This window comes from Brachypodium distachyon, chromosome 2 (assembly GCF_000005505.3).
Source record: "Brachypodium distachyon strain Bd21 chromosome 2, Brachypodium_distachyon_v3.0, whole genome shotgun sequence".
Classification (NCBI taxonomy): domain Eukaryota; kingdom Viridiplantae; phylum Streptophyta; class Magnoliopsida; order Poales; family Poaceae; genus Brachypodium; species Brachypodium distachyon.
The window spans coordinates 4,127,474-4,150,269 of NC_016132.3; the positions used below are offsets into that span (position 1 = coordinate 4,127,474).

The 22,796-nt window shown below is 47.8% G+C and overlaps 3 protein-coding genes across 3 annotated transcripts; all 3 read left to right on the plus strand.

The window, feature by feature from the left end:
- Positions 1-7,438: 7,438 nt before the first annotated feature.
- LOC100843245 (clavaminate synthase-like protein At3g21360) lies at positions 7,439-10,334 on the plus strand. The gene is made up of 3 exons (XM_003564624.4): positions 7,439-8,045; positions 8,406-8,659; positions 9,579-10,334. The coding sequence occupies exons 1-3, from the start codon at positions 7,497-7,499 to the stop codon at positions 9,937-9,939; spliced, it is 1,164 nt and encodes a 387-aa protein (XP_003564672.2). The 5' UTR covers positions 7,439-7,496; the 3' UTR covers positions 9,940-10,334.
- A 5,486-nt stretch (positions 10,335-15,820) lies between these two features.
- On the plus strand, positions 15,821-17,967 carry LOC100833982 (auxin-responsive protein IAA2). Its single transcript, XM_010232266.3, has 6 exons — positions 15,821-16,525; positions 16,673-16,760; positions 16,866-17,170; positions 17,261-17,378; positions 17,484-17,547; positions 17,644-17,967. The coding sequence occupies exons 1-6, from the start codon at positions 16,429-16,431 to the stop codon at positions 17,689-17,691; spliced, it is 720 nt and encodes a 239-aa protein (XP_010230568.1). The 5' UTR covers positions 15,821-16,428; the 3' UTR covers positions 17,692-17,967.
- A 914-nt stretch (positions 17,968-18,881) lies between these two features.
- Positions 18,882-22,713, plus strand: LOC100839896 (proteasome subunit beta type-7-A). Its single transcript, XM_003564614.4, has 9 exons — positions 18,882-19,041; positions 19,230-19,371; positions 20,147-20,288; positions 20,574-20,670; positions 20,780-20,849; positions 20,916-21,020; positions 21,752-21,850; positions 22,229-22,319; positions 22,401-22,713. Exons 2-9 carry the CDS (start codon positions 19,231-19,233, stop codon positions 22,472-22,474), a joined length of 819 nt encoding a protein of 272 aa, XP_003564662.1. The 5' UTR covers positions 18,882-19,041; position 19,230; the 3' UTR covers positions 22,475-22,713.
- Positions 22,714-22,796: the final 83 nt, after the last annotated feature.

A 22,796-nucleotide genomic window follows, 5' to 3' on the forward strand; every position in this document is an offset into this window, starting at 1 on the left:
ATTGACTTCGCGAGCATACTCCTTGTGTTGCCGCTTCGACGTGATGCACGGGTTCCTGAAACGGGAGGTTATCTTCCTTAGGTGCCGGGTCAGCAACGAGGACGTTGGTGGGGCGCGGAGGTTCGGCTGTTTTTTCATCCTTGCGCCGGGCCTGCATTCGTGCTTGGAATTCTTCACGAGCCGCGATGAGAGTGTTGCACTCCTCGGTGCTATGGCTTGCTGAGTTGTGGATGAGGCATCTTCCAGTTCCTCCCTCGGCGGGACGAGGTGGCTTCTTGGGTTGCCAACTCTTTTGGAATTATGCTTGTCCTTCGACGGCGAAGATTTTCCGGGCTTGGTCGCCGGGGGGCTTTTTCCCCCACCTCCTCTTCTTCTTGGAAGATGAAGCGGGCGCAGGGGTTTTTTTCGGACGAGAGAGTTCCTTCGGGAGTGGCGCGTGGCGCGTCCTTCTTAGCAATGTCCCCGTTTTTGCCCCGACCGTATTCCTGCAAGATCCGATAGAGCTCCTCGGTCGTCCTTGTAGGATTGCGACTCAGGGCCCGATTCACTTCTCCTTGAAGAAGGCCTTGCATGCATGCGTCAATCACGGTGGTCGACAGCGGGTTGGCGATTTGGCTTCGTACCTTCGCGAAGCGATGGAAAAAGCTTCGGAGGAATTCCCCCGGTTTTTGTTTCACGGCGTATAGCTCATGATCCTGCACGGGTTCTTTGAAGTTTCCTTGAAAGTTGGCGATGAAGACCTCTTGGAGGCATTCCCACGAGTGCACGGAGTTCTTCCGCAGGTTATAAAACCAAGTTTGCGCCATTCCGGTGAGCGCGAGCGGAAAGAGGTTGCACATCTCGATGGGACCTCCCCCGACGGCCCGTATGGCGGTGGAGTAGACATCCAAGAATTGAAGAGGATTCGATTCCCCATCGTACGGCCGTATTGTAGGTGGCTTGAACCTTGGCCGAAAAGGCGCGTCTTGGATCTCCCGTGTGAGCGGGTTGCAAGTCGGCCGATTCTTTTGGTTCCTTCGGTGGTGAGGTCCTCCCTCGTTGCTTTCGTCGCTAGAGGGGTCGCTTGGAGAATGATCTCGGCGTTTTCTTGGAGGGTCGGAGCGTCGATGGGAATTCCTTTCGCCGCCGGCACGGGCTCCGGATTCTGCCACTGGCTCGCTCCCATGTACGCTGGGGTCTCGTCCTCGCGAGGCGCAGCTTGAGGCGGTACCTGGTTGCCACCTTGCTCGACCCCGACGGGGGGAGCGAGGGGCGCTTGCGAGGCATTCGCAAAGCGAGGTTGATGCTGATCATGTGTGACTTGGAGAGCGCCTTGCGGTGGAGGCCCCCAATAGGGATGATACCAAGGAGCTCCATGGGCGCTCACGGCGAGCGCCGGCGGAGGCAATCCTGGGTTTGAGGGGTCGTAGGCCGGGACTCCTTGGTTTTCCGGCGCGGATCCTACCGACGCCACATTGTTTCCTCTTGTAGGTTCCGAGGGCAAGGTCACTACCAGTTGTACGGAAGGTGGCGTGAAGCCCATCGAGCGAGGCATGCCGAGTTCCGTATCCCCTGCGGGGGCGGCAACCGTAGGCAGCTCGCCGATCCTTGCCACTACGTTGGTGAGTGTCGAGGACCGCCTACGACGGTTTCGAGCACCTCAGTTCCTTCCGGGACGGCCGGTAGCGAAGGGGCAACCGCGACTTCCATCGTGGCGACCATGCTTGCGGCGACGTCCGGATTGGTGAGGATTCCTTCTTCCTCGGAGCCCCCTAGGCACTTGCTTTCTTCATTTGCAACCGTGTAGACTTCGCGGCAAGTTGGGGACCCGATGCCAAGGTCGGCGCCACTGTTGTTGTTCTCGAACACAATTAGAGTAGCGGGTGCCAAAACTCGATGGCACGAGTGCGAGTATAAAAGTAGGGCGTGTACGCCGGCCTTATAGCGAAGGTCGCCGTACACTTGGACAAGTTGACACGTCGATATTTTTTGAATAGGTTCGGTGGACCTAGTCCTATGTTAGGAGAGGCTTCGAGGGGGTCGTTAGCCAAAGCGTTCGGGTCGATCGAGGCTCCCCGAATCACTTAGCGAGAGGTTGAAAGGGGCCGTCTCGTACTTGGGCCGAACGAGGCTTCCCAAGTAGTGAGGTCGAGATACCCTTAGAACTCTAACCCGATTCTCTCTCCTTCGGGCTCGGGCCGAACGAGGCTTCCTGAGATCCCCAACTAGAGCTCCTCTCAAAGAGGCTCTCTAGCCCTCTCCCCTTAAGTTTATTCAAGTGAGAGTGAATGGTACATTCCTCCATGGGGGGTATTTATAACCTAGGGGTTCATAACAAAGACCATGGCTATTCTTGAGGGAGAAAGAAAAGTGAGTGCAAAATGGTAAAAGTAGCCTCTTGGTAAATAGCTTTTGTGTGCACCAAATGAGAAAAAGGGGCTTGGTACATGGTCCACCATGGACTAAGGGTCCACTCTTCACACATTTTATTGTCCATTACTCAAGCTCAATTCTCGTTTTGACCATAGCATGAGAGGGAGAAAGAAAAGTGAGTGCAAAATGGTTAAAGTAGCCTCTTGGTCCATAACTTTTGTGTGCACCAAGTGAAGAAAAGGGGGCTTGGTACATGGTGCACCATGGACTAAGATTTTCCTCCTCACACCTTTCTTGCCCCCTACTTAAGCTCAATTGTCCTTTTGACCATGGCATGAGAGGCTTGACTTGTTGACTTGTCTTCCTTTATCACGTAGGATTGACCGCGCCACGTGGGCATCTTGACTCGTGCTTGGAAAATGTTAATTTTGTCGTCGCCACGTAAAATTTACGGTCCGGCTCATATAAGGATTTTATTTTATTACAACATAACACCAATATGTACAACACAAAATCTGTACTGTTAGGACTATTATCAAATATAATTTTTATTTTATTTGTTTGGTTTTACATATATAGGTATTTTTTTGCTACTAAATTGGCCAAAGTCGAGAAAGTTTGACTTAGATATGTATATTAAGAAACAGAGGTACGGAGTATATTTTTCTGAGACAAAATAATTTAATAATAGAACGCCCTCATGTTGCCATTATAGCTGGTCCGGGCCGGGCTTTTCGAAAAAAACGTCCCGCCCCGACATGCGGCTAAACGAGTCATTCTGGCCCGTGACCCGGCTCGGGCTTCAGCCTCACGGTCCGGCACGGCCTGATCCATTTAGCATATTTGTGTTTTATATTTCTTTTTTCTTTGTGTTATGTATGTAGCCTGTCGGGCTAAACGGGCCCAGGCTTTGGACCGTGCCTTGACCTTAGTGGGCGGGCACGACACAGCCTTGTTTATATGGGGCTTGAGGTAAGCCCGGTTAGTACCGGTGCAGGCCGGCTATCAATTGCCATCGACATTTTCTCGAAGAAAAGTCTGCCGTCGACAAGTGTGTGTCTCGTCGTCGTCCTGTCGTCCAGCTTCACTGAACAAGAGAGGTGAGCCAGAGAGGGCCCATACATATTTGATTGATATGGGCGGTCTGCTGTTTATAATAATAAAAAAGTAGCGTACGTGTCTACGGAATTTGCAAAACGTATAATTTGTATATAGATAATACAGCTAGTGCATGCACATCATAATTACAATATTATATATATATATATATAGCAGTCTATATAATGCATGGAAAGCCATTAGAGGACGTGTTGATTCATGGCCATTACAGTGTGTGAGGACTTCAAGTATAGGTTGTACTATCTCCGTTCCATAATTCTTGTCGAAATATTACATGTATTTAGACGTTTTTTAGAATAGATATGTCTATTTTTTGGCAAATTTGAAATAAGAATTATGTAACAGAGGAAGTTGTAATTAACAGGCCAGCCTGATGGTACGTGAAAGGTAGGAGCGAGGCATATTGATCGATATATATTGTGGACCGGAGCTTCAATTAGGGCATCTGACGAGGGAATGACCCTTCGGGTACTCAACCTTTGTATACCTGTTACAGCTCAACAGGGGCCCACACGAAGGCCCATCAAATATACGAAGGTCCAGTGCCCTAGTTGCTGCTCAAGCTAAGGAACGTAATCTAATCATACCAGAATGTACTGATCCGATTGTAATCTTTCCGATTGTCACGTCCGATACCTAGCCGACTGTATATAAGGCTAAGGAGGGGAGTTCGGGAAGGGCCATCCTTTTCTTACTCGCTAGATCCCATATGCGCACCATAGCTCCAGAGCTTCCTTGTAACCTTGATCAATACAAAACACCAAAGCAGGACGTAGGGGTGTTACCTCCTTGAGGGCCCCGTGAAGGGGCGCGTAGAGATAAACAAAAACCTTTCCTACGCGAACTCCCAAGATCTAGCCGAGGTAGAAGGCCACGAGTATTACCACTAGACGCGCAGTTGCGGATTATTGATGCGGCGCCTTGATGCAGTGCAGTCTCTCGATCCGATCCAGCCGAACCAATCCCGCGATCGTCGAAGTGCTGAACGTACAGCACCTCTGCCGGTATCCACACGTGCGAGGAGGAGCTCCGGCGGCGGACTGCTAGGCCGGTGCGACGGTTGAACTGAATCGGGCTAGAGTTCTCAACGCATGAGAGTGGAAAAACCGTGCCCCTTAGGCATCCCACGCCCCTGCTTATATATCGAGTGGAAGTGGGCTCCAAGCCTTGTGGCCCATCCACCCTGCGAGTCCAACTCGCATTGTCAGCCCAATTCCAGTTCGAGTCCAACCCGACCAAATACTTGCTCCCGCTCTTAAGTGTGTGACCCCGCAGGCTCATGGCGACTTGGACACGATTGGAGTCCGACTCACAATCGATCAATCGGTAGCGGCTCCTAGCAGAACGTGCCGACTCCCAAGTACCATCAAGTCATGACGACGTACCTTCCAATGTGACATACATCTTGGTTCCTTTTGCCTCACGATATACCTTGTCGAACTATAGGCGATTAATCGTCATCCCTTTAATAGTTCAACTCTCTTCTTGATCTGTGATATACGATTCATCCGACTAACTCTTAGTCGATCGACCCGATTAACAGTTAACCAAGTCGCGCATGGCCATGCTTCCCGAATCATATCACTCGAGAGGGCCCAGAGAATATCTCTCCAGTCGAAGAGGCAAAATCCCATCTTGGTTATCCACATCACACAGTTTGATTCTCAGTCAACCCGAACTCTGCCTTTATAACCGCCCTGTTACGGAACAACGTTTGACAGAACCTAAGTTGGTGATCCACAACTCGGATTGTGCGATAACCTCAGGTCTAAGGATTACATTGATTGAGACATGCAAATGACGACCTACTCGTTACATCTCAATATGGGTCAGTCCGACTCGCTAAACTCTTTAGCCGAGTCCGTGTAAGCTGGAATGACATCACCATGCCCATGACAAGTGGAACCGAGTCATCAGCCAACTTTCACATTAGTCTAGGTTATGTGTCCAGCACAACCTCAATGACTAAGGACAATTTAGTATGAATAACATGAATACATAGTTCCACAATCAAATCACATATTCAATGATACATATCAAATGTTCAAACAAGGACAACTTAATAATATTTATGAATACATTGGGAATTACATCATACATGATTGTCTCTAGGGCATATTCCCAACACCCCGAACCTGGGTAATCCTTGTGGCCCCCTAAGTCCCTGTTAGTCAATATGATGAGGTTGCTGGTGCACCCTATGCTCTCCTTAGTCAAAAACCCGCGAGTTTGAGTATTGTCGTGGTAGCCCCTCTACAACATCTCCAAGGAAACCCCTCAAATCCTTCACCCCCCACTTGTTCCCTACGGGGAGTCCCCATTTTGGCAAAACTCAATCAAATCTTGTCCACTTTTCTTTTTGACCCACATGTGAAAGACTCATGAAGAGATAAATGAGAAATTACCATTTGACAACTTGATATTTTACTCATCCCCATTTATCCCAAAACCCCTCAAATAGAGAAATAAGTAGAACAAATGGGGGTTAACCCTTGGAGACGCCCTTAGATCTTGACGGGGTAGGACGGCTGCATGGCGAGTCCACAGAGCCCACGCCTGTCGATGACATCGCGCTTGATGCGGATGCAGCCTTCCTCGTCCAGTGGTGCGCCCAGGAGTTCTTTAGGACCCAGTATTGAGGTGTGGGAGACGGTGGAGGAGGCGTAGCCATGTTAGTTGCGCGGGGGGGGGGGGGGGGGGGGGGGCTCAGTCCACCTTTTTTCTTTTTACCTTTTTATCAGGGAATAATTAGGTATGTAGTAAAATTTAAGCATTTGGCCCGTCCAAGATTGGAAAATTACAATTGTGCAAGCAACACGCACGCATGTAGGTTACAATTAATTAATTGTTGCATTAATTGATCTACGGTGTGTTTGCTTTTGCTTGCAACTGGCGGCCGGCCACCACTATATAAAGACCACGCTGCATCGTATCGATCTCACAACGCAGAAATACGATACCAAGCTAGAAACACACGTGCACAGTCAAAGCAAGCATTCTGAATAGGGCTGGCTAACGAACGTGCTCGGCTAGATCGACTCGTTAAGCTTGATAACTTTAATGAACACTGAAGCCTGCTCGGCTCGGTTCGTTTAATACTCGTCGGGCGCTCGTTAAGCTCGTTAACAGCGAAAAAGTGTAGTCCATAATAAGTTAATAAATATGACAAAATTACAATGAACGACGCAAATAATATCATAATAAATTAATAACCATGACATACGTACATGGGCGGATCCAAGAAAAAAACTTGACTGGGAGCAAAAATCTATGGCTGGCGAGTCTGTGAATGTTCGCCTGGACTAATAATCATTGATTAGGCTAAATATTAACAGAGTGGGGCAAATTACTTAGCCGAGTGAGGACATACATGATATAACATGGACAAATATAGGGTGATGAAACAATTTAGTGGGGGCAGCTGCCTCCGACGTGGGTCCGTCCATGCATACATAGACACGTAGTGCATACATAGCAACAGTAATAACTAAATTTGTGTAAATTTGAGACAATAATTTAGAATCGGAGGGGAGTATATATTAAGAAAAAGAGGGACGAAGGAATTGAGCGCACGTTGTACTAATTTCACAATATATAAACGCCTCGTGTTGCTATTATAGCTGGTCCGGGCCGGGCTTCTCGTAAAAAGCCCTGTGGCACGGCTGGCCGGCCCGACATGGGGCTAAATTAGTCATGCTGGCCTGTGACACGGCTTGGGCTTCGGCCTCGCGGGCCGACACGGCCTGACCCATTTAGCATTTTTGTGTCTTTATACTTATTTTGCTTCGTGTTATGTACTGTATGTGTATGAGAGGCCCGTCGGGCTAAACAGGCCCGGGGTGGTGGACCGTGCCTCGGCCTCCTCCTGTCAATGGGGCTTGAGGTAAGCCCGATTAGTAGTGGTGCAGGCCGTGCCGTGGCTGGCCAACGCTATAAGTTGCCATCCACATGTTCCCGAAAAAAAGTTTGCCGTCGACAAGTGTGTGTCTCGTCGTCCAGCTTCACTGCACACGGACGAGTCTCACATGCCACTCCAACCTTTCCCCGCACCCTTATTCCAGAAACCCGTCCACGTTCATCCCATCGAGCATCATCGTCACGTCTCCCAGCCCAGTCACTCGCACATCCACAGTCAGTCAGTCACGCACGCACACCACCGTATCAACAGCGAAACCAAACCAAACCCCCTGATGGCGGGCAGCAGCAGCTTCTTCCAGGACGCGCGGCTCCCGCAGCAGCGGGCCGTGGAGGGGGTCGCCTTCCCGGCGGTGCTCGTCCCGAGCTTCCGCGGCGGCCCGGGGGGATTAGGAGGCCTGGAGGAGTTCCTGGCGGCCGTGCGGTCGGAGCGGGCGTCCAGGGTGGAGCCGCTGGCGCGGGCGGCCGGGGCCGTGCTGCTGCGCGGGTTCCCGGTGAGGACGGCGGCGGAGTTCGACCGCGCCGTGGAGGCGTTCGGGTACGAGGAGCTGCCGTACGTCGGCGGCGCGGCGCCCCGGAGCAACGTGGTCGGGCGCGTGTTCACCGCCAACGAGTCGCCGCCCGACCAGAAGATCCCCTTCCACCATGAGATGGCACAGGTCTGCACACATCCTGCCCCGGCCACGAGCCTGACTCTATCTTACAATTATCATCAGGATAGTCATCTATGCTGAATGCTGATGGTTAGGCTTGATACGATGCTGCACTAGCTCAGAAGTAAGTGCAAACCAATCAACTCATCGGTTATTTAGTTGCATATGCTGAATTTTCAGAACAATTAAGTACCAAGATGTAGAAACCTCGCATTTTGAGATTTAAACAAGAGGCCAACATAGCAGTCCAGTTTAGTTTGTCGTCCTGTTCAGGATCAAATGTTACCATACGAACTTCAGTTATGCAAAACTTATCTCATATGGAATTTCACGATCGGAACTCACCAGATCATATTATTTTTCTAGGTTCCAACCTTTCCGTCGAAATTGTTCTTCTTCTGTGAAGTGGAGCCCAAGAGTGGTGGAGAGACACCAATAGTGCTGAGCCATTATGTTTACAAAAGGATGAAGGACAGATTCCCGGAATTTGTGGAGAAATTGGAGAAGGATGGCCTAATATACACAAGGGTCTTAGGAGAGGGTGACGACCCATCTTCTCCAATTGGCCGTGGATGGCATTCTACATTTCTCACAAAAGATAAAGCCGTTGCCGAGGAAAGGTCTGGTTTTTCTGTTACTCCACTTTAACATCTTTTTTCGTGAAGGAAATCCACTTTAACATCGTTGCGTTTAGCTAGATAGAATGACCTGCACCATTTTACCAAGTAAACATTTTTACAGTGCAACTTCGGGTGTAATGAAACTTTTTTTTTGTTGCGCAAAGTTTTACGGTGTAATGAACCATTTTACGGTGTAATGAAACTTGCATAGTAAGTCCAAAGTTTGTTTAAAAAGCTACGTGTTAAACTGGTTACTTCTGAATAACTAGTGCTTTTATTTTAAACAATGGACATCCCCCATCGATTTCCAGTGTACTACTGCAAGTGCTTGGCACTAATCACAGTCCTGCGTTTGTGGGGGGTGCTGGTGTGGCTTGGTTATCGACAGAACTTGTTAAATCAGTCGTTTGTCAGATGTTCTGAAGCTGCTCCCAGTTGTGATTTCCAAAACTAGGTGGCTTATTTTTATCGTCATATCCTTCTGTAAAGACAAAATTTGTATTTGGCATGATCAAAGTTCAGAATCGCGCCACTTTGATTTGCAAATTTCATGCTTTGATCTAGAAATTCCATGATGAATGTTCATCTAAAAAAATATCCATGATGAACGTTGGTAGTTGATTGGGAGTCGATTACAAGGTGTGTCGAGAGGCTAGAGCTCACCACTGTATTGTCATTTTCTCGTCACATGTACAGTCTAGTAAAAACCCTTGCATAATTTTCAGGTACTTGAATGGCTTTCAATGATATTGCGTACTGCATTTTTATCTAGATCGTCATGAGCCCGGCATGTCGTAAAAGACATGAAGATGTTGGAAGTTCATATTGTCAACTGAAATGGAGTTTCACCAATACCTTTGTAACTCACTCACGGTGCTGGTCTTAGCTGAACTTTGACCCGTATATCCTCCCAACACAGGGCCTTGAAGCTTGGAATGAAGCTGGAATGGACCGGCGACGGAGTTAAGACGGTGATGGGTCCGATACCGGCAGTGAAGTGGGACGAGGCCCGGGGGAGGAAGATATGGTTCAACAGCATGGTGGCCGCCTACACGGGGTGGAAGGACGCCCGGAACGATCCTGTCAAGGCCGTCACGTTCGGCGACGGCTCGCCCTTGCCCGCCGATGTCATAGGCGAATGCGGCAAGATCCTGGAGGAGGAATGCGTGGCGATCCCGTGGCAGCAAGGCGACATCCTTCTCATCGACAACTGGGCCGTCCTGCACTCCCGGCGGTCTTTCGAGCCCCCGCGGCGCGTTCTCGCTTCGCTCTGTAAATAGCATGCTCGTGTAAGTATGCATCAGGAGGCTTGAGGCTTTTTGGAGAAGAATTGGTCTGCAGTGTTATACTACTTGTTTGTATTTACGAAGTCTGATTTGCAGCTACAAAGTGAATAAGTTTGTGCACGAGCAAAGAAGCTTTGCCTGACGTGGAACCTGGTTGTGACAAACGGTTTCGGCAGCTAGAAACACTACATAAATAGTATTCTAGCTGCCGTTTTTGTCCTCTTCTGTTTATTTGTAGTTGAACAGTGCGATGTCTCCGTGGCGATCTAGTAGAGGCATTCGTTTTGGCACTACATATTTTATTCGCCACGATGAACTGTTCTTGCTTCGCTCTGTAAATAGCATGCTCGTGTAAATATGCATCACGAGGCATGAGGCCTTTTGGAGAAGAATTGGTCTGCACTCTGCAATATACTGTACATGTTGGTATTTACGAAGTCTCTTTATCAAAAAAGTATTTACGAAGTCTGATTTGCGAACAAATTTTATGCACGAGCAAAGAATTTTTGCCGGCCGTCGAACCTGGTTGTGACAATTAGCACGGCTTCGGCAGCGAGCAAAGATGCTCTAGCTGCCATTTTTGTCCTCTTCTCTTGATATGTACGGAGTAGTTGAACAGTGCGATGTGTCCGTGGTGGCGTGGTGATCTAGAGGCATTCGTTCGTTTGGCACCACATATCTTATTCTCCACGACGAACTGCTTAAGGTAAGAGGCATCTTAAAAAGGGACTCCGCAGTTGGATTCCAAGTTTCCAATCTGTGCTGCTCATGCACGGTCACCGTCGCAGATTTTGGTTGGGCTGGTGAGGGGGTTATGGGCAGTTCGTCAAAAAAAAAAATTAAAGTTCGTCAAAAAAAAGAGAGGGTTATGGGCTATCAGGCTGCCATCACGGCACAAAGGCCAATTTGGCAAAGTTGCGCAGGTATGCCTATGGATCCGTCCCTGCGTGCACCTGCATCCTGTCTCACACAGTTTATCAATCCACATCTATATATCTCCTCTCGATCTTCTCGAACGAAGCCGTACATCAGGAGCGGCCTGTCGGCACGAGATTACACTCGCTTAACGACACGAGTAAACAGCGCAAAAGCAATCAGGCAGGGCATCTAATGATTCTGATCTACCACCCTGCGCCCTTCACCAATATCGCAGATACATATGCGCGGCTGATATATCTATCCGTGTAAAGCGATCGATCACGATCGACGATCTATGTGTCCTTCACTTGGCGGTCGAGATCGAGAGTGATGCAAGATGTGGATTCCTTCCAGGGGAAAAGAAAGTCGATCGAGTGCAGGGTTCACTACTTTAATTCCTCTTCATATAACAATGGAGATCTGCTTGTTTGGAGCATTGATCTCGTGGCGAACTTCGGTGATGTATGCCGAATGGCGCCTTCCACTTTTGCAACTTGCAAGCGTTATCCGGGAGGAGATCTCCTCTTTCACTCCCTGTCTACGAGCGAGGAAAGCGATGATATTTGTAGCACTACTACTTGGATTTTCGGTATTGAAAAAGCTCGATCGAGTGCTTCTCGATCTAGGTATGAGATCACTGAACTGAAAGCAGCGATTGCAACGCCAGCGGCAGCAGGGCTGGTTGAACTCGTCGTTAGTCCTCTCTAAGCCCAGACATAAGCAATTGCATTTGCTTAATCGATTGTTAGCCGTGCAAAGGTGCTAGATCGAGCTTAGCCAAATTAAGCCTAGGTTCTCGTCACCCGATCGAATCTTTGGTTCCGGTGGGTTGGCAATGACGAAGGTACGCACGTACGTACGAGGCGAAAGTATGCAGCTTTCGTTGCCTGAGAAAAAAAAAAGCAATTCCAACAGGGTGCCGAAGCTTTCCGGCCGGCGGTTAAATCCATCCATCGTCTCACTCACGTCATCTTTTCCTTCCTTTTCCAGTACGAAAAACAAAAAAAAATCACGAGCGGCGGATGCACGCACACGGTCGTTGTGGTGGAATACCGACTCGTAAAGCTTGGCTAGGCATATGCATATGGGCGTCCAATCGACCGACGACCGTGCCTGCCCGGCCATGGCACGCGCATGCCGGCCGGCCGTGCCATCATGACAGGCGGCGAACACCTTTGTGCCGGGGAACGAAGGGAATAGTACTGGAGTGGTACTATGGCATCATGTTGGATTAGACGTGGACAGGGCAGTACCGGCACCTAGAAAACGTGCACGGCGACGCGAGCCCCCTAAAGTGCGAAAAGAGGCAGGGGAAAGGTGGAGTTTGCGGCCTCTGGTGAACGTACGGCTCGCTCCCACGATCGGAGAAACGCGAGGGATTGCGGAGGAAACCGCTGGTCGAGGGAGGAATTGAGGCCGGGGCCGCCGCCGCCGCAGGACATGATCGAGACCGAGTCGCTGCATTTTCAGCGCGGCAGGACGCACCAACCGCACAGGGACCAGGGCCGGTGTGTGCGCGCGGGCGCCGCCCGGCCGTGTGCTGCGTGCAAAGCTTCGCGAGTGGGTGCATGGAAGGAATGCACATGGAGAAAGAGATCTAGGGAGATCATGGTTTTGTGTTTTCCAGTCACGGCCGTGAATCGTACGTGCTACCTAGGTGACGGTGGTTGTTGTTTCTCCGATACTTCCTTGGTCCTTGCCTTTCCGCCCCTCGTCATTCTCTCGGAGAGGACAGCCATTAGTGACCGTGAACATACATGCATATAATGGCAGGAGCAGCTCGCTTTTCCGAGGGGACCAATTCATAGCAATAGCCAAAAAGCATTCCGGTGCCGAGGAGCACGTTCCCTCCCGATGAAAAAAAAAAGTAAAATACACATGCGGTTGTAATATTATTGACGAGTTACGAAGTTAGTACTAAAATTACTAAATTGTATTTTTAAATTCTAATTTTTTGCTAGTGGATCACGGAGTATTTGAACGGCCTACGTGCCGCGTTGGCCGAATACACGTCGGCTAAGGGGCCCGCTGGACATGACTGCGGTATAAAATTGAGAGTAAAAATGCACCATCGGTCATAATATTATTGACGATGTAATAAGTTAGTCCTAAAATTACTAAAATACATATTTAGGTCATAATTTTTTGTTACCTGGCTCACAATAGGTCCTAAGCTCGTCAAATAGTGTTTGATCGACCTACATAACGCATTGACCCAATACACTGCGGTTTTAAGGCAGGAGGTGGCGGGCAGATCGGGCCTTGGACACCGTCGGCGAAGCGTCGGAGGAGGCAGGCGGCAGCGAGCGGATCAGGCCATGGACCCCGTTGGTGAACTGTGGGTCTAAACCCGTAGTTTGAGACCATTCGATACCTCGACTCAACCCAATCCACACCATACCAAACCGTATTCTGACTAAACCGCACCGATCCAACCCATTTCTAATATCCACCCGGTTGAGGCCGCACCATTTGGGTCCAATTCTATTTCCGCACCGAAAAGCCCGATACGAATCCGCACCGTTACCAGGCCTAATTGAGAGGGCAGCACAAGGGAGGGGCAATAGTGGTGTTCTTGGAGGAGGGGACCTTGTCGGCGTTTCTGCATTCATGTCGTACGTCGGACGGCGGCGCGAGATCAGAGCGACGATGGGCGAGGTCACCCGCCCTGGATTCTACTAAATCGTAAGCCAGAGCAGCGGGCCAACGGCAGGAGGGCAATCCGTTGCATGCATTTCGGGCACGGACCTGTACGCAGGGGCGGAGCTGTATGCACCGAGCCTGATGCACAGGCATCACCATGGAAGAATTTTTTTATCAGTGATTATGTGTCTAATAAGGCCAAGGCATCAGCTTAGGCTGAGCAAAGTGCATCAGGCAGAACATAATTTCAGTTTGGATGGCTGCAAACCTGAAAAATTTATGGTATATATTGAAGTGACGCATCACACTTTAGCTCCAGATCCATGGCAGCATGGCGTGGACAAATGCCGCGATGAAACGCCTGCCGAGCCCAAAACCACGTTGTTGGCTGCGAGATCGGGCGATGCCGCATAACCGCTACACTGCGTAGTTGTGCCGTTGTGGGCAGGCCAATCTGTGGCAGTGCAGTACAAAACCGAGCGGTACAGAGAACATGAAAAGAGGAGCTGGAATCTCTCTAGCCAGCCTTGGTGCGTGGCTACCTGGCTCCTCTAGACTAGTTTTGCCTGTTTGTGGTACTAGGGGAAATGATGAGGCTAGATTTGGGCCGGTCGGGTGGCGCAAGTCAAGTCGCGACGACGCAGCCAGCGGGTAGAGCCCAGGTCTAGTTGCCACGCCACGTCCATCACCAGTCGCCCTCCAGCCATGTGGGCCCCCACTGACAACGACTGGGAAACACGCGCTACGTTTCGCTTCCTCATTGGCCAGCGGCGGAAGCAGGCCCAGGCTTTGGTGCTAATCTTCAGGTTCTAACAATGCTTTTTTTTTTTTCAACAACAGCGTGAACTATAATGAATTTTGGATACACGTATCAACACCTGAAATCAATGACGTAATTAGGCTTGCAAATATTTACTCCCTCCGGTTTGGTACAAAGTTGAACAATTTCGTACTAAATTCCCGACACTTATTATATATCGGAGAGAGTAATATGTATGTTTTTTTTTCTACACAAATGGATTTCTCTCTACCCATAAGTTAGTATAGCTCCAAATCATAACAACATAAGTTTCTCATATTTTTTTATTAATTTAGTACTATACAAAGTTGTTCTAAGTCCAAAACACTTATTATGAATCTGAGCAAGTATAATTAAACAGTATTCTTAGAAAAATGTTCAAGGAATCAGACTACATCCCGCGAAACTTTGCACATATAGATCGCACTTCCATCATCACGAAATGGTAACTACAGCATAACAAACTTTGCACATATAGACCGCACTTCCATCTTCACGAAATGGTAATTAACTCTCTCAGAAGCATTTAACGACATGCATGCATCTTTTTTAGCGTGATAATGATCAGAAAGCCGAGATCTTCTAACCTAACGTGAAGTTAACATGCCGTACCGATGCCCGTTAACTTTCATGGCATCCATGTACTGGAGTACTATCTTTTTCCTTGGATTGTTGCTTTGGTCCTTTCTGCCGTTAACATGTCACGATAGGCCCCGTTCTGGAAGCAACGTGCGACAGATATACGAAACAACCCGATTCCATCGCTTTCCCTTTGTGCTGCATTTTATTTGCCGTACCTGGTAATCAACAACCAAAGAGCACTAACCAAAAGGAGCTAATTAACCCAACCGATTTTCCGCGTAGCGTGCTAGTAAATTAATTAATCTAGCATGAGATCATTCGTGGTCACTTCAAAAAGCTCTTCTTCAAATTCAAGCTCCGGCGTGGCCGATATATTATGCCATGTTTCCCCTACTAAAATGCGTTTAATAATAAGCAGTACTGTAGTAAGTGCTGCGCTTATCTTATCCTCAGCTCTCTTTCAATTCGCCCTCTGTATCCAACACCGGCGAGATTTCCCGTCACTTTTCGCCGGTGAATCTGCTAATCAAACAGGACCCACACCGTCCACTAAAATGCCTGTATACTCTTGGAGATAAGCCAATGGTGGGGATTACCTCTGTTTGTTTCTTGACGATATGGATGGAACCAAGAATCTACTAACACAACACAGGCCTTTTTGTTACTGCTCCTGTCATGCATCAACAGCAAACATGATACCTTTTCCTGTTCTTATTTTAGTGTAAAAAAAAGGCACCCCTAACATGCATGCTATTCACGTTGAGGCAAAGGAGGGTGCGCCACATAAACTAGCTACATTAGCCGGATCGATCGGATTGGGGGAATATATCAAGAAGAGATATGTTTGCGCCCTAGAAGGAATCATCATGAAGCTAGCAAACCACGAAAGAATTTATTTAGTGCTTTTGGGCTTTGGGAAGCCTTTTTGCTCCCATTTAATAAGCTCAACTGAGTGCACCCCCAACACACACTCGATCCATATCTGAGCCGTGCTCACACACACGCACACACATAAAAGGAGAGGAGAGACAGAGTGAGTTGCTTGCTCGCCTAGCTGCAGCCTCGCTCGCTCTGGCTCCTGCCGAGTGTGATTGTACAGATGCTCTGATTTCCTTTCACGGCCGCTGCTCCAGCAGCCCCTGGAATCTCTCCCTGCCTTTTTTTTCATAGCCTAGCTCAGCATTCAAGCGAGCGAGAGAGAGAGAGCTCTCTGGCTTCATTTCTGCCTACCTACTCTAGGTAGCTGTTGCAGCTGCAGAGTGCCCCGGGCATAGCCTGCCTGGTCGCTTTGAATACGTAGGCGCCCTCAAAACGCTCAAAGCTTGTCCCTTTTGGTCTCTCTCGGGCGCCGCGCGCGCTCTGTCTCAGGTGGCCAGCACCTGCTCCTGCTCCCTCCCTGCTTTCTCATCTTCGTCCGCTCATCATATACGGCGGGAGGAGATCGAGACGTGTGTGTGTGTGTTCGTGTGCCTGGTCGTGGCTCGTGAGTAGTGATCTGTCGCTGAGGTGGGAGCAGCTGCGAGCTTTGAGGTCTGTTAGCGATGGCGTGGAGCGGGTTCAGGGGGCCGGCCGGGGACAGCGGGCTGGAGCTCAGCCTTGGCCTCCCGGCCTACTTCTCCAAGCCAGCATTCCAACCAGGTCTGGTTAAAATCTCGATCAATCCGTTGCTTCTTCCTGCTGATCCGTAGTACTACTCGTAGTAGCTAGCTGCTTCTTCAGCATATGCTATTTCTTCGCTGTTAAAATCTTCGAGGTTCTGACGGATTTCTTTCTTTGTGGTGTCAGGTTTGGAGAACGGGGAGGAACAAAGCGGCGCCGCTGAGTTCGCTCCCCAATCCAACGGAGGAGCAAGCAACGGCTACAGCAAGCCGAAGTGAGCAAACAAGATGACTCTTTTTTCCGTCCTCGTCGCAGTCTCGATCGATCTTTCAAATAGAAAGTGATTCCTGATGTTCTGTCCGTGGCAATCGTTGTGCAGGCCGGCGTCAGCAGCGGCGGCTCCGGTGGTGGGGTGGCCGCCGGTGCGCTCGTTCCGGCGGAACCTGGCCTCCTCCAAGCCGTCACCTCAATCATCGTCCCTTGACGGGGACAGAGCAAGCAAAGACGAGATCAACACGGCCAAGGGAGCCGCAGAGGCGCGCGGTGGCCAAAACCAAAAGGGCGTGTTCGTGAAGATCAACATGGACGGCGTCCCGATCGGGAGGAAGATCGAGCTCAAGGCCCACGGCGGCTACGCGGGCCTCTCCGCCGCCGTCCACAGCCTCTTCCGCGGCCTGCTTGCCGGTACATACATACATACATACAGAGATAAACACCGCTAACCAGACTGTCAGTCCTTGTGGTCTGATGCAAACGTTTCATGGCTGTCTGTAGCGCAAAGGGACCTGGGAGCGGGCGCGGACGGGGAGCTCGCGATCGCGGGCGGCGAGTACACGCTGGTGTACGAGGACGACGAGGGCGACAGGATGCTCGTCGGGGACGTCCCGTGGCAGTAAGTAACTTCAGAAAACAATCAGATCGACTTTGGACACCTGACGAACAAAATATAGATTGCTTGATGTGATCAGCTAAACAATCTGTCTGTCCATGCGTGCAGGATGTTCATCGCCACGGCGAAGAGGCTGCGAGTGCTCAAGAGCTCCGACCTTCCGGCCTCATCGGTGAGCCCTCCTCCCCTGCAACCCTTACTGACATTGCTGATTGATCAGCGGCCATGCATATTACTGAACCTGCAATTGGTTTTGTGCTGTTGGCAGCTGACGGCCGGGAGCAGGAAGAGGAGGGCCGCCGCCGCCGATTGCTGAACTCCTCAAGTATGCTGCCGTGCGCCGCCGACCCGCTTGTAATTATTAAGCTGGCGAGCGGGGCTAGGCCTTTTTGACGACGTGTAATTCGCGTTTCGCTTCTTGTTCGATCTACACGTGAGAAGGGAATTAACGGCGAGTGTATTTTGAGTGTTTTGGATGGATGGATGTATGTACACGCACGTCTAAAATTAGCTGTGTTCGTCAGATGATCTAATCCAAGTATGTTTGTAGCACAAAGATATGGAGTAAACTCTGTCTTGCCGCTTTCTGTCACTTTGCTTGAGTTGGTTCAGTAGTTTACTTCAGTTCCGACGTGTGATGATACATATCAGAACAGGAACTTGAGATAGAATGGAGCCAAGAGCTCGTGCTCTCTTCCCTGGCAGAAACCGCCGAGAGAACGGATGTACGCGCGTGTTTGCTTCATTGCGGAATTCTGCCGGTTATGATCGCTTAGAAAAACCGTAATTGTCGTTTTAGAGAAAAACTTGATCTTCCGTGGTTTTCCTCGTCTCTGTCAACTAATTTGTTGTTGATAGACGAAAGTAACCACGAATTGTTTTGTGTTTTTTTCACGGTGACGTGTCTATGGTGAAGGCAACATTGTCTAAAAATTTGGTGTCCTGGCTCCATCCTCAAACGTCACTGCTTACTCTATAGAGCCAATGGTTCTCGTGGCTCGTTTTATTTCTTGTTTTTCTTTCTTTTTTCCTTGAGATTCATTGAGGAGTAATGGTATACAACTTGTCTTGCGAGAAATGCTGAACAACTTAGATTTTCACTATAAAAAATGTGCGGCTAATGAAACCTTTTAAAACTCATGAGCATGATAGTCTACAATTTTATCATGGAATCACGGAGAAACGTCAACATGATAATGATGGATCTAAAGTCACTGATTTCAAAGGACCATGTTGAAGTTTTAAATTTAATCAAGTATCTTTGTTTAAACTTGTTATCAAAAGTCTTCATGATACTTGTGGTTTCATGTCATATAGCCACATTTAACATAGTAATTTATGATCAAAGCTTTGTCTTAATGAAATCTATCATTTTTTTAAGGAACAGAGGAAGTGCGTAGAAAAAGAGGGAGGGGGCAAAAATTGACCAAACATGGTCTTGCTCGAGTTTGGATTCGATTCTGTTGTGGAGGCCCATGGCTTTACTAACCCACCCAAGCCCAGAAACGCAAGCCCACCGAGCCGGCACCAATCTCGCGCACGATCGCACGGTCGAATATTGCTCTGTTCTTTCTTTCTTCTTCCCCAATCCGAAGTTCCGAACAGCTATCGATTGAGATTTTGAGAAGCGAGACCGCGCCTGCTTTTGCTACATCCGATTTACCAGGTGCGGGATCTCCCCTTCTTTCCATCGTTTTCCTATCAATCTGCCCTCCTCGCCCCGATTCTCCTGTAGAAGCTGCTTCCGATCGGCGGCGGCGGCGATGGCGGCGTAGGGTTTTGGCTTGCAATTGAGGCGAAATTGACGTTTTGGAGGAGCCTGAAACAAGGGTTACTGAAGTCTTCGTTGCGCAGGATGGTTGGATCCATGGATGTCCCGGCGAAGGGCGGGTTCAGCTTCGATCTGTGCCGGAGGAACGACATGCTGGAGAAGAAGGGCCTCAAGGTCCCAGGCTTCAGGAAGACGGGTACTACAATCGTCGGTCTCGTCTTTGCGGTACGTCGGATTCTATCCCTACAATTCTTCTGGGACTACACGAGGACACCCGAGTAGCAAAGTAGGATTGGTAAAATCTGGTTGGGTTGCTCTGCTAGCAGGGCTAGCTTGTTCCCCTGCAAGTCAAGTTTTTATCTTGTGGCTGTATAATATGCTGAACTAGTTGATAGGGGCGACTTTGTGGGGGCGTGTTCGTTTCAGTAGTGTTTAGCACTGTTTGCAATTCTCGCTACACAAAAGGATGTGCTGACAACTTTAACTTTGCATTCCAACATTCTGTGCACTTGCAATTTTTCATCATGCAATTCCTGTTTAACACCCTTGATGAAAGCTAACGAAGAGATAATTTACCCCAGAGCAGGCAAGGAATAGCGGTACATACACAAGCATTTAAATCACCTGCACCACCGCTGTATCTTAAATGACAACTTGCAATATTAATTTTTTTTACTAGGAATGTTAAGAACCTGAAAGGATTGCGCATGTCTGTGCTTCAGTACTGACACTAAAGCATATCATAACATGTTCACCAGCTTTTGTGTTGGCAACTTAGCATAGCCTGTGGAACCAGATTGCGGGGATTTCGATCTGGTTTGCATACGCCAACATGCCCCCCCCCCCCCCCCCAGTTCATGTACGAAAGGGAAAGTAACCATGTAAATGGTTATAATTTACTAGGGCAGAGGGTTATACTTGGAACTCTCTTTTGCAAATTGATATTTTAAACTTATTAAGAGGGCTGATGTAATTTGGACCATGAATTGACCTTCTCCAGGATGGGGTTGTTCTTGGAGCAGATACAAGGGCAACTGAGGGTCCTATAGTCGCCGACAAGAACTGCGAGAAAATCCACTATATGGCTCCTAACATATATTGTTGTGGAGCAGGAACTGCTGCTGATACCGAGGCTGTAACAGGTAGGACAAGCCTATGCTTTTATGTATCCTGAGCGAATAAATAAACATTAGGTGCAAATATTGATGCTAGACTGTCATTTTATAATGCATACTTGTTCACAATAATTTGCAAGTGAAAATTGTAAATGATCCCAGATTTTTTATATGCAAACATACTGTTTGAAAAGAAACACACTCATGCTAACAGCTCAGAGAATTAAATATTATAATAGTTTGTACTGTGCTATTTTAGTTGCTTTTCTGTTTGCGTCACAAGACAACCATAATGCTCTCTCTTTTCTCTAGATATGGTCAGCTCCCAGCTCCAGCTCCACCGTTATGCAACTAGTCGTGAATCAAGAGTTGTAACTGCTCTTACACTCTTGAAGACTCACCTTTTTAGGTGCCTCTCTCTCTCATTCATTTCCATTTCCAGAGTTGTTCATGTGTATGTTAGGTACTGATTCTTTTAGCTTTGTGCTGAAATCTCACTCCCTCTCATTGTGCTGAAGCTATCAAGGTCATGTTAGTGCTGCACTTGTTCTTGGTGGAGTTGATTGTACCGGACCACATCTACACACAGTAAGTATATTTATTTGCGTGGCTTGACCATTTCAAACTACCATGTTATTGATTTTTCATGCACAGGTTTATCCACATGGTTCAGTGGACACACTGCCTTTTGCCACAATGGGTTCAGGGTCCCTTGCTGCAATGTCAGTATTTGAATCAAAATACAAAGAAGGCCTCACAGTAAGCACCGCTGCTTTCCACATTGTAGCTTCTTGTTCATGTATTGTTCTGTGTTGAAACTGTTGATACTATTATTCGCTTTTTGAGTGGCACTTCTAGATTATATGCTCATATAGATTTACTCCTATGTTCATACACTTATAAAGATTCGAGTTGGTGGTTGTCCGTTCCGTTCACCGTACCACGACTGCCCCTAGCCATTCAATGTGGATCGCCATCTTTTGATTGTAGTTGGTTGGTTTGACATACGTTTAAGATGATTGTTTTCTCAAATAAATATTTTGAGAGAATTCTTATATAGCATAAAATTGGAAAATATGAGCACAAAAATATTTTTTTTAAATCATGTATATTATATGTATCTTTATTTCATAGCAACACACATACATTTAGCTAGTACTCTTATAAAGCTCTGAGTTGGTGGCGGTCCGTTCACCCTCACCGAGATTACCTGCCATTATCGTCCATTCTATATAGAAGATATATATATATATCATTATCTTTTGATAGTTGATTTATATTTTGAAATAATAATTATTAGTTTATACAAAGTTGAGACTATGATGCATGACACAACCGTTTAAATAACTTAGCAACACACGAGCATTTAGCTAATATAGATAAAGTCAGACTTGTGGTGACATAATATTCCTTCATTACATGTTGATTTGATAACTCTGTTTGTAACAACTTCTCAATTACTTGAATTATAATCGTGTTCCTTTTTTCAGAGAGACGAGGGAATAGAACTTGTATGTGGAGCAATTCGCGCTGGTATCTTCAACGACTTGGGTAGTGGCAGCAATGTCGATGTTTGTGTAATCACAAAGGTGCGGAATTGGCATTTTGATGACTATATCTTATCTTCTATGGCATGTATGCAATCTTTTCAAATATCTGTGTTCTGCATAGGAAACGATAACAATTCAAAGAACAGTGTTACATGAAAAATGATGTCATAATTTTCTTGTGCTCTTTGGTAATGGAACCTGTATGGAGCATGCTGTTCGTGACAATAATACTTATGGCAATGATTATTGCTTCACATTGCCTGTGGCTGCTCTTACAATCTAAGATGTTGATACTTATGGAGCATGCTGTTCGTGAAAATAATACTTATGGACAATTGTCATAAAAAGGGTGAAACTGCTATCTGGTTAGAAGTTTGCCTGAGAAATCTTTGACAAACCTCCCACTGATTTTGCCAGGGTAAGACAGAATACTTGCGGAACCACGAGTTGCCAAACCCTAGGACTTATGCCAGCTCGAAGGGATTCAGCTTTGTTCAGGGACATACTGGTAAGGATATGTATCGCCTTTTTTTGATGTTTTGTTTTTAGTTGGTCATTCAATCTATAACTTTTTTTTCTTTTTTCTCAGAGGTATTGTCCACAAAGATCACTCCTTTGAAACCGAAGCCAGAGGTCACCGTGGGGGATGCGATGGAAGAGTGATCGTATCTGGCTCTCTACATGGCAGTGGTTTCAGATATCCGTATGTGTTGTCCGTATGTTTCTAGGGAACCTTCACGAGCAAATGATGGGATCTCTTCTCTGTTTTCTACTGTTGTATTTGCCGGATTCAGTGCAGAATATTGTTTCCACATATCCCGATATCCGTTCCTGCTGAGGTCTGATATATTAATACACACTTGCCTGAATTTTTTGTGTGATTGGGTTGATTTCCTTGCTTATCACCATGGCCCACAGCTTCTATATTGCATCAGTATGATGGGGTTTCTTTCCTTTCTTGTCACGAAAGGTTTTACATCATAGA

What these genes read in the sequence shown, in the direction of transcription:
- LOC100833982 (XM_010232266.3), top strand. Translation starts at nt 16,429, where the DNA reads ATGGCGTGGAGCGGGTTCAGGGGGCCGGCCGGGGACAGCGGGCTGGAG. An exon ending in CAAGCCAGCATTCCAACCAG is followed by an intron (nt 16,526 to 16,672) that starts GTCTGGTTAAAA and finishes TTGTGGTGTCAG; the next exon opens with GTTTGGAGAACGGGGAGGAA. An exon ending in GTCGGGGACGTCCCGTGGCA is followed by an intron (nt 17,379 to 17,483) that starts GTAAGTAACTTC and finishes CCATGCGTGCAG; the next exon opens with GATGTTCATCGCCACGGCGA.
- LOC100839896 (XM_003564614.4), top strand. Translation starts at nt 19,231, where the DNA reads ATGGTTGGATCCATGGATGTCCCGGCGAAGGGCGGGTTCAGCTTCGAT. An exon ending in TGATACCGAGGCTGTAACAG is followed by an intron (nt 20,289 to 20,573) that starts GTAGGACAAGCC and finishes TCTTTTCTCTAG; the next exon opens with ATATGGTCAGCTCCCAGCTC. An exon ending in CCGGACCACATCTACACACA is followed by an intron (nt 20,850 to 20,915) that starts GTAAGTATATTT and finishes TTTCATGCACAG; the next exon opens with GTTTATCCACATGGTTCAGT.
- LOC100843245 (XM_003564624.4), top strand. Translation starts at nt 7,497, where the DNA reads ATGCCACTCCAACCTTTCCCCGCACCCTTATTCCAGAAACCCGTCCAC. An exon ending in TCCACCATGAGATGGCACAG is followed by an intron (nt 8,046 to 8,405) that starts GTCTGCACACAT and finishes TTATTTTTCTAG; the next exon opens with GTTCCAACCTTTCCGTCGAA. An exon ending in AAAGCCGTTGCCGAGGAAAG is followed by an intron (nt 8,660 to 9,578) that starts GTCTGGTTTTTC and finishes CTCCCAACACAG; the next exon opens with GGCCTTGAAGCTTGGAATGA.